Here is a 10917-nt window from a genome sequence, read left to right as displayed (position 1 = left end):
TTTGTGTACAGCAGCTGCTCCTGAATGCGGAGGCAAAGCCTGTGGCTTGGCACTGAGCTTTTAAAAAACAACAGCCCTCCCTCCTTCCCTCCCTCCCTCCTTCCCGCTCCCCTGCCCTCCCTCCTTCCCTCCCCTCCCCTCCTCCCGCCGAGGTGGACGGGCACCCACCTGGGGTCCGCTGCCCACCTCTCCTCTCATCCTCCTCTCTTCTCCTCCTTGTTTACCTGCACTTTTCCGCCTTCTCTTCCCCCGCTGTCCCCGCCGCCCCTTGGCCCTCGCTCGTCCCCGCTCTCGGGCAGGCTCGGCGCCCACCAGCTCCGCTCCCTCGGCGGTTTGCCCGTGCCCCTACCCCGGGGAAGGCACTTGAAGGTGGATCTATTAAACCTCCCGGCGGTCTCTCCAAGTGCACTTCTTGGACCAAACCTCCAGCATGGATGTAAGATTTTACCCGGCTGCGGCGGGCAGCGCGCTCCCCGGAGACCCCTCCAACCTGGACTTTGCCCAGTGTTTGGGTTACTACAACTACAACAAGGTGATTATTCCCGCGAGTGTTAACTCCTCGTGCTGCTGCCCGGGCCGGTTCCCCGCGGACGGGAGTTGGGGCTCCGTCGGGGAGGGGAGGCTCGGGGCTGGGGGATGCGCGGAGCCTGGGGCGGGTGCGCCCGCCGCTCTCCGCGGGGCCGGGGGATGCCCGGTGCCAGAAAGTTGTGGTCGGCGGGGCTGGAGCGGCGGGGCCGGACGCCTCTTCTTGCCGCGGCTGCGGCGGGGCTCGCCCCGGAGAACCCACCCTCGGCCGCTGCTCGGGCGGTTCAGAGGGGTGCGAGCGGCAGACAGCCGGGAAAAGCTCGGGGCGCGATCCTGCTACCCGTGGCCGGCGAACAAAGGCGCGTCCCGAGCTCGCAGCGTTCGTGGCGGGGTCAGAACTCGCCGAACTTTCCCCGGGCGGGAGCCTCAGCGGCTCCAGGCGCGTCGGGCAGAGCCCGATGGGTTTGGACGGCCCTTGAGGAGAGGACGGAGCCTCCCTCTGTTCTGTTCTCTTGGCTCAGTCCGGCTCTGTTAGGGCCAGTTCCTAACTAGAGGATTATCCAAACGGGAGGATTATCTAAAAGTACATCAGCTGCTGGTACAGGAAGGTAACTAACGCTCTGCTTTGGCGAGGGCTGTCAGAGAAGTTGCAGTACCACTTCTGTCTATTCACACCTTTGCGGCATGTGCAGTGTTTGGAGTAAACCTTACAGTCAGAAGCAATAGTAATTTCCCAGTGTCTTATCTTCATTTGCAGAAATGCATGTTAATAATACGGGGATGATTTGTTTCACAAATTACCCAAATCTGGGAAAGGCAAAGTTGAGAATGCACTGTGACTCATGCTATTTTGAAAAAGACTTAGCTGTTTGCACTGTGATGTGTCAATAGCACATTGAGCTATTAGCACTGGGCCCTCACACATTCACATAAAGATCCCTTTCACACTGTGTTTTTCCTGGTGCTATGTTTGTCCAACCTCTGGGGCCTTTTGTGAAGCACTGCATGAGATGCTGGGGACAAGAAGGGTGCTGCATAAAGCCTAAACTTATGCTAAGTCCTGTTTTTTTAAAAAATCCTTTCCTAATGAAGAGATAAACTTTGCTGAAATACAAAGCTCACGTTCAGAGAGAGAAGTGACGCGGGTTCAAATAGATTCAGTAGCTGGAGAAAACTTTCTCCTAGAGAAATCGCGTCTGAGTAGATGTCGTGAGTGGACTCTTGTGTCGCTCGTCAGGCTGCTGTCCATGGGAGCCGCTGGATGCTGAAGTTTGGCAGGCGGGGCGCGCTGTCCGCCCCGTGTCCAGCTGGCCGCGGAGTGGCGGTGCCGGCGGGGCGCGCACGGCCCGGCCCCGCGCATGCGCCCCGCGCGGGGCTGGCGGCGTGCGGCTTTGTTCGGCGCGGGTGGAGGAGCGCACAGGGGCATGAATTAAAGATGAAATGTCAGCCCGAACTTTGAGAGCTGCTAAGGACTCCGAGAGCTCTAAATGCATAGTGAATGTCCGCTGTTGGCCGATATGCCGGCTAATTTTGGAAACTTGCGGCACTTACTGGCAGCCAGCATGTTTACTGTAAATTTCACTTGTTCCGTGACTTTCCTGTGTTACGCACGGCATGGATTTATTCAGGCTCAGGTGCAGGTTACTCTATAGACTCTTTCTAAATTTTTTTTTGTGCGTCCAAAATTTTTAATATTTTCTGAAAATCGGCAGTTTCTTGTGTCCATTAACTTAGTGCTAGTGCACAATTATATATAACCTTTTGACTGTATTTCCCATCGTTGTACAATGAGAACAGAGCATGCATTCAGAAAAAGTCAAAAGCAACTAACTTTTGACCTATTCAGGAGCACATTTTAGTCTCTGTACTCCTGAACATAATTTTGGCAAGTACCTTGTGGGCCAGGCTTCTAGTCTGCAGCAGAAAACATTTTAATTAACACAGAACAGCTCATGGTGCTTGTGTCTTATAATAGATATCTTTGTATGCAAAGGCCTCATCCGGAGCAGGCTGACACACGCGGAATTGTGTTGCTGTTGCTGTGAGCTCTTCATTGGCTTAGCTGTGAAAACAGCAACGTGCTGTACAGGTGTTTCAAGGACAGAAGCATTTGTGAATGAGTTCCTAGAAAGGATGGTCTTAACTGTGTTAATCTAATCTCATTTTCTGCATTGCTTATAATCTGTAGCTATAGGAATAATTGTAAGTTTGGGGTTTTTTTAAATTATTCTGATAAAAAGAGGGCATCTGTTTTGAAATCTTGCCTCCCTGCCTTGCTTTCCTTGTCTTCTGTCCTTTTCCCTGTGTTTCTAAGGAAAATAAATGATTGTTCTGTTAGGTACTGAGATGACCAGAAGGCACAAAAAAAAACCGGCTGAAATGTTTACTCTGCTGAAGTAAATGGGAGAACTGTTATTGATTTCACTAGGGACAGTATTTCACCTCAAGTCTTTCTGAAACTCATTTGAGTATCCTGCCCACTCATCCATGCCCGCTTCATTGTTAGGAGCTGAATCCATATTCTCCCTGTGACAGTGACATTGCCTGAGACAACTGCCGGGAAGCAGCGTGATGGCAAGAGTAAACAGACTGCATGGTTGTATATATGTGCAAAAGCAGAATTATTTATGTGAAAATATTCTCCGGATCATTAAGACATAGAGTTGATGGTGTATGGCCTGCATATGGAAAATTGTATCTTGCATCGTAGTGTCTAAAAATATCAAATATAAAGCCTTTTTGTGAAAATTCATTGCACCCTGTGAGACAATGCTGCCTTCCACCTGTGTGCTTTAAACAGGAGTTCCCAGGACTGTAGGGGTTTTTTCCTTCAGTGGGTACAACACTGGCAGGAATGTGGCAGACTGACCCGTGAACCCCCAGACTGGACTTGGGATCTCAGGGTGCCCTGTGAAGAAGGGTCAGAGGTGGGAAGGGAGCTGCATCCTGAGTCCTGGGTTTGGAACCAGGCATGCTGAGGAGCTGTCCTGGCCCTGACCTGCAGGTACCTTCCATCCCAACTGCTTTGTAAGTGCAGTGTCGTGCTTTTCAAATTGTTGGTCAATACTGGATAGGAAGACCTAAGGGTAAGGGATGTCGTCTCAGGGTTTTTTTGGAGGAGAGTTAGTGTTGAGTACATGACAGGCTTTTGAAAACGGACTGATGTACATAAGCATGCCTGCCATCGTTGGTAGTGCAGCAGTTTCTAGAAGATTCATTTGGATTACTTTTGTTGAGATGGTGGCAACATGGCATGCACATGCAGGGGGCAGAAGAGGAAGTACAGACACAGAAGTGCAGTAGGTTTCTCCAAGGTTGCACAGTTGGTTACTGACATAATCAGGGCCACAACCACAGTATTCTAAGATTCAGTCCAGTGGTTTATGCTGAATCCCATTTGCTCTAATAGGATTACTTACATGTTTAAAGTAAAGCATGTGCTTAAGTGCTTTGCTGGATCAGGGCCATATTTGATAAGTTTTCAGTCCTGATTGAGAGTACATAACTTGACCCTGCATGTGTCTGGCGGGTGGTGGTTCGGGATAACAGTGATCCACTTCTGCTTCATGGAATTGCACAAGTGAAATCATGGTTTGCCTGCTTCTAGAAGAATCCTGCTGCAGTATACTAAAAAAAAATATTCACCAAAAAGGAGCTATAAAAATTACAGAAAGTTGAAAGAGACCAGCTGTTGTAAAACATTCTGCTTCTGTTTTGAGCCCTTTTATGGTTCTGCAGATGGAGAATGATTTTGGACATTCACTACACTTGAGTAGCTTTTTCTAAACAAACTTTTTCACTTATTGAGTAAATGATATGTCTTGTACTAAAAATATTTAGGGAACTAGTATTCATCCTGGCATGTACTTTTTTTTTTTTTTTTTTTTTTAAGGAACTGCAATTCTTGTAATGCCATTTGGGAAAAGTGAAAACTCCAAAACCTAAATACATACAGCTCACTGCTTGAGTTATCATATTAAGCTCCAGAATCCTTACTTCATTATTTATCTGCCTACATTTTATAATGTTTATCTCTACTACACAGATTGTCCTTGAAGGATACAAATTTCAAACATACATACCTTAATTTAGGCACTACCATACATATGTGATTGTCAGAGCTTGATGTTTTTGGCTGAAATATTTCTCATTTTACAAAGGAAGCTCAGGAAGTTTATCTTGTTCTTCCAGAGGCAAAGCAAAGACAGCAGTAGTTTAGTAGCAGCTAAACTGGGGCTCTAAGTCATTCCTATTAGTGTGTGTTGTTAGGAAAAAGTGGATTACAGTTATGCAAATGACTTAAAACTACTCTTCTTGCAAATTTAGTGTGGCTCTATATGCATAGGTTTTCCTCTCCTACAGCAGATGGTGAGAGACAATGGGTGCATGTATGTGGCTAAGATAGAAAGCTCCATGCTCACTCATCAGCTGCCCTGCAAATATGCTCGTTTACATCTGGGCTCTGCTCTGGTGCAGACGGGGCAGTCTCAGCTGCTGTGTGCTGTGGCCATGTGTGTATCCACAGTCTGACCATGACAGAGGTGGCCCCAGCTGATGGGAAAGGGCCACAAAGCACCAGGGAGCTCCTGGAAAGTAAAGATGTGTAGCAGAGACACAAATATGGGTCTTGCTGGAGACAATTTAGGCAGGGGATTGCGCACCTCCTGTTGCAAAACCAACTCAGTAAATGACATTTTATCCTCAGTATTTTCCACTGATCTTCTGGCACATGTGGCACGTGTGCTGAACTGCTTCTTTCCCAGAACAGGCAGCCCCTGCCTTGGATATCTTAAAACCTCAGGACTATGAAGGCAACTACTGCTAGGGAGCAAAAAAGTTCCCAAAATATTTGGCTGTCCAATCCAGGACTAAAATTGTTGGATATATGGTTCCTAGTCCCTGGAAGAGGAACTGAGTATGTCCACCAGAATGAAAATTACAATTTGTATCATCACCCCGCCTTGCATTATGCTATTTTCCAGGCATAGTCATCCCTGAGGTTTTCTGAGGTAGCTGAAGAGCTGGCTGTGAAAGGAAACCCTTGTATGCCACAGGCAGCAACTCTGCAAGAACCTGTGGTGCTCAGAATGAGCACCTGTAATGCTGATACTGATTGGACTGTGCAGTGTACAATTTTTCTGTTGTTCAGATAATGCAGCTCCTATACTGAGTGTACCATTTGTTGGTTGAGAGTTGGTTGTATACAAAATATAGTTAGTAGAAGTTAAATGTTGGAAATACTTTTTAGATGTTTTCATTACAGTGGATTACAACCATATTAGTAAGATGCTTGTAATAATGTGCAGTAACATATGAAGAGTTTGAATTGAATGCTTAGAGATTTTAGAGGTCGTGCAGGAGGTATGTGTGGAAATAACTAGTGGGTGGGGTTTTAAAAATAGTTACATTTTGTAGCAATCACAACCCTGGGGTATGTACGCCATGGACATGGAGACCCACTTTACACCACCTGCTCTGGAGTGAGGAAACATTGACCAAATCCACTGGAGTGACAAGGACCTCATTCCCATAGTATCACCCATAGTACACCATATTGTACTTCACAGAGAGGTGCCCAACACAGCCTAACCTTATAATGAATTATCACAAATTTATAATAAAATCTAAAATAGAAGCACAGGAAATAACAGCCTGTATTCTTTGGCAGATACTTGAGAGGAGTCTCTCAGTTGTGTGATTCATTTGTTGCAGTTTTGTGCAGTGTCTGACAAAGCAAGGCCAGTCAAACTGTGACCTGTGGTTTGTGCTGAAGCTTTTATTAAATTTACAGTTAATACGTGCCTATATATTTGTTGAATTCTGATACTCCCTAAAAACCTAAGTAATGCTATTGAATGATGATGATCAAATTTAAGAGGAGAAGAATTTGTACAGGACTAATCCTGCCTTTTTATCTGTAATCACATTTCTACTGCCGTAAAATTAAGTACTGTTATACAGACCTAATGGCAGGGTTGAATTTTCAAATACTTCACACTCTTATCAGATAGCTGTGTTCTGTACTGTTACCTGTCTGTGTGATGTATTTATAGAGTGCCAGTCACCATAGTATCTTCGCGATGATTGCTACCAAAATTGAGAACTCTGAGGTGAAAATCTAATCAGGACTTTAGATAACAATGTCACACAAGAGCCTTCTGGTCTTTGCCTCTGTGCTCTGTTGAGATGAAGACTTTGATGAGATCATGCTTGCTGCCACGTTATTCATTATTTATTTTCGTAACAAGATTTCTATTTAATATCTTTTCCACTGCATGTTACCATGTGTCAGAACAATCCAAATCCTGTTTTGAATGTATTCTCTCTGTTTATACCTGAAACAATGAATTGTTTCACAGGCATTACAGGGCAGCTGAAATACTAAAACTAAAGGGGGAGACTGTCATTACACAGCTGCTTCTGCCACAGGTACCTTGAATATCCAAACAGATGTTTTCATGGACTTCTTCTTTCACTTCATGGTAATGGGCAGATTAGCTGAAAATACTATTTTCATCACATTAAAAATAACTGAGTCTTACGAGCAGAGTGCTGGAAATATGATTGACCAGTGCTGCAGACTGAATTGTGTTGGCAAAGGTGTGCTACTGAAACTAGACAATGTTAGTTGATAATTGAAAATGAAAACTGTTTTAAGCAAACAGTTCATCTAGTTTTCAGTTTGTTTGTATAGTTCATGTTCCAGCTCTTGGCATCAGTATTTGCTGTTTACTCCTGCACGACCAGTTTGCCCAGCACCCACATTTTGTTGAAAAGCTCCATATCAAGAGGAAAAAGAAAAGCAATCCATTCTCAAAAACTGGAAGTTGAAAGTAACTCTTGTATTGAAGTGTTTTTTACATTCACAGAAGACTCATTCAATGTGGGCATCTTGCACGTACTTATATGTGCATTAGATCAGGCCTGACCTTGGTATTTCATGGGAGAAATTTTTATCAATTCAATGTTTTATTTTCACTGTTTTAAAGTAATAGCCCTTCTTACTGTCTGGGTCACTACAGCCATATATTATCATTCCTGGCCAAAAGCTTATGAGAGCCAAGACTAACATGGAAAAAAGTGGGTTGTGACATAGGTTTAAAAAAAGGGTGTGTTGGGGTGAAATGCCAGGATCTGAACTGGCAACCTCTGCAGTAAGGGATCAGAGGTCTCAACTACTGGCTGGGGTGAGAGCTGCAGAGGCAGCAGCACAGCAATCTCTTTTCTTTCCATATCAGCTTTACCAAGTATGTAATTGATGGTTATGTTAAATCATTATGTTAAAGCAGAACATTTCTCAGACAGACACATTTTCATTTGGATTTTCTTTCTCTACATTGAATATTCTGAAGAGTTCTGATCAACTGGGCAACCTAACAAAAGGTTGCAGACACATAAAATTACCAGTATGGTAGGATTTGTGGAAAATGAAGTCTATGTGCAGATGATTTTGGTCACTCGAGGTGAGGTGTCTTCATCTCTCCATTAGGTTTCCTTAAGAAGTTTTGTCAAGAGAAACTCTGCTGTGTTTGGCATTCTAAGTGGTCATAGTTTATATTGTAATTCTCTAAACAGTTAGTTTGAGAGAAATTAGATAGGGACCGAAAATCTAAATCGTTTTAGACATCCAAATTAATAAGGAGCATTTTTTTGGTTTGTTTTGGGATGGGACTTTGTTTGTTTTTATTGTCATTGTGGGTTTTTTGTGGTTTTTTGCAAGGAAACAACATGAGCTTTATGAATCATCCTTTCTATCCCAATGGGAGAACTCCTGTATTCAAAGTCACTGAATTATATAAAAGTTTGTAGGTTCAGGATGTATTTAAACACCTCAATATTGATTAACTGTCTAATTTTGATATGAAAATGGTGTTAAAACCATGCAGAAATCAATTGCTGAATGTTGGAGTAGCTTATTTTCAGAGCAGATCATATTTATCTGCTGTTCTTTTTATGCTACTCCCTTTATGGTTCTAAGGCTTATACAAATAGCTGAATTTTTGAATGGTTTGGGATACTGTATTTCAGTATTTGTTATTAATAAATTTGTTATTAATAAAATTCTTTTGTTAAACTGTACTTTTGTCAGTAAACTGTTTACCTGATAAAGGATTAGCAGTCCACTATTTACTTTCTTTAAATAAAGAAGAATTTTATTAGGCATGGAAAAATAATCATTTTGTTTGCTTTAGTAGGTTAATGCTCTTACTTTTGTGGGTTCCTGATAAGCATGTGGCTAAAATGATGATGATAATAGGTGGCCATGTAAATATGGGGTTATTGTGCTATTGATCTGTTGTAGCAAAAAACTTGGTATTTGTGGTTTCCTACCACAACCCAACAGGTTCTTTTTTCTCCTGTTGTTTTGCTTGATACAGTCTGAAATATGTAGTATACTTTACATTAAAAAAAAGCTTATTCTCTACGTGTGGTAAAACAAACAGAATTTTACGATGCATTCTCTGATCTTTTTCACAGCAGAACTGCAAGTAACAAGAAGACTGGTCTCAAAACTAAACTGGACAAACCACAGATGTAAATACACTGTGAGATGCAAACACAAGATCTTGGTATAGATTTGCACTACAAAGCAATCGTGAGAGTAAATAGTATGTTTATGCCTGTGTGACTTTCTGCTTCTTGTTTTATGAGAGTGTCCAATAGCTGTAGTTCAACTGATAAGATGAAGTCATTTGTAACAATTTATTTTGTCCTGCCAAATAATCTGCAATTTCAGGATATTATTAAATAAAAGGATTTAACAGATGCTTCTGCTGTCCTTTCCTTCTGACATTTTTAAAACCTACTTAGAGCTATCTTTATGCTCCCGTGGTGATGCAGCTGAGACCCAAGGAGACCATGTGGAGTGGTAAATCAGATGTTATGTCACACAGGGCAGCCAGGCTCCTGAAACAGTGGCTTGCATCACTGGTTCCATGATAGAGATCTACCTGACAGAGCAGAAGTGCCTTTGTTTCGTTCTCATACCTTCATCTAAGCTGGGGTCTTGGATGATGCTTGTAACGTGCATTGGGTGTTGTGTGGCTTCTTGTAATTGTTGTTCCAAGGATGTGACAAGCCATCCATGTGTGCAGTCTCAGTTTTCAGGGTTGTCTCACCTAGGTCTGTTTCCAGCACTCTCTGACTCAGCTGTCCCAGTGCACTGCTGGCTCCAGTGCAGTGGTTCAGTGCCCCCTGCTTGCCCAGTCCTGCCTTATGGAGATGATATGTTCTGAGATCTTCTCTTTGTGGAATCAGCTTTGTGGGTGCCTTTGCTGTGAGAGGACTCTTGGAGCGTCCTCTGTGTCAGCACATTCCTTGGGTGGCTTTCTCATGTCCCCATGGCTCTGCTGCCTGCTCTGGCTTGGGCTCGCTGGCTGATGGCACATACTAAAAATCTGACATTCTTGGAGCCACGCACAGCTGGGACAGAATCTAAGCGTATGTGCAACTCTGACTGAATTAGGTGAAAGACAGGCAGTGTAATCTAGGGCTAAATATGACTCAGAGCGATTAATCAGAGATCATCTGAAAGGAAAATATGTTCATTAAATACCTACTCAAGCAGACAAACAGCACATCAGTGTTGTGCGTACGCAGATGTGTGGTATGTCCAGTGTGCAGTTTAGAGATCAATTTTGCTCTTCTACCTGTAATTCTTCACAAAAAACAGCTATAGAATGGTAGTGTGAGCTTCTGTGTTTATTTTGCCTCAATCTGCAGCTATAGCTTGCCCAGTTTAAGTAGCAAACTGTTTTTCTAAATTTAGTTGGCAAACAACTTGTGATAGGATAGCAGCCTTTTTCTGTCTTCTCTGCTAGAAAGTGTTTGAGTAGGGATGGTGAAGATTGGCTTTGACTTCTATCAGCACCAATATATTGCTGGTGATAACATATCATAGGAGTATGCTGCCTATCTCCCTTTTTCTTGTCTAGTAAATAGCAATTTTTCAAGGAAGGTCTCAGAATCTGCCCTTCTGTTAATAGTCTGGTAGAGAGTTTACATACCAGAAAAGAATCCTGATTCTTCACTTGATAACATATTAAAGGGCTTGGTTTGTTGTTTTTTTTTTTTTTTTTTTTTTTTTTTTGAGGTTTGTGTTGGGTTTTGTAAAGAAAATTGGCAGCTATTACTTGTAATACATGTAACTAATAAATGTGAAATCGAAAACGTGACTCTTGGACAGTCACACATTTTTAAAGCTCAGACAATGTGTATTGGTCTGCACCAGTTCTAACAAGGTTCCACTGCTTGGAAAATGTGGGGAGGGGCACTTTGCTCCTGCGCAGAATACCTACATTAGATACAAACATCATCTCTGGAGATCATGGGGCTCCTTATAATTGCTTGTAACTTTAGGATTGCTAATTAACTGAGTTCCGTTATCACACA

The 10917-nt window shown here is 43.1% G+C and overlaps 1 protein-coding gene across 1 annotated transcript in view; it reads left to right on the top strand.

Moving 5' to 3' along the window:
* Positions 1-430: 430 nt before the first annotated feature.
* TOX3 (TOX high mobility group box family member 3) overlaps positions 431-10917 on the top strand; it is a gene marked incomplete at both ends in the record, with an annotated part of 72189 nt that continues 61702 nt past the window's right edge. The window contains one exon of the mRNA XM_082289789.1: positions 431-532. Within this exon, the coding sequence (XP_082145915.1) occupies positions 431-532 (102 nt within the window). The remainder of the gene's footprint in view (positions 533-10917) is intronic.

Source organism: Coloeus monedula (genome assembly GCF_965178545.1).
Source record: "Coloeus monedula genome assembly, chromosome: 13".
Taxonomy (NCBI): domain Eukaryota; kingdom Metazoa; phylum Chordata; class Aves; order Passeriformes; family Corvidae; genus Coloeus; species Coloeus monedula.
The sequence above is the reverse complement of the archived record's forward strand: the minus strand, read 5'-3'. Positions and strand labels throughout refer to the sequence as shown.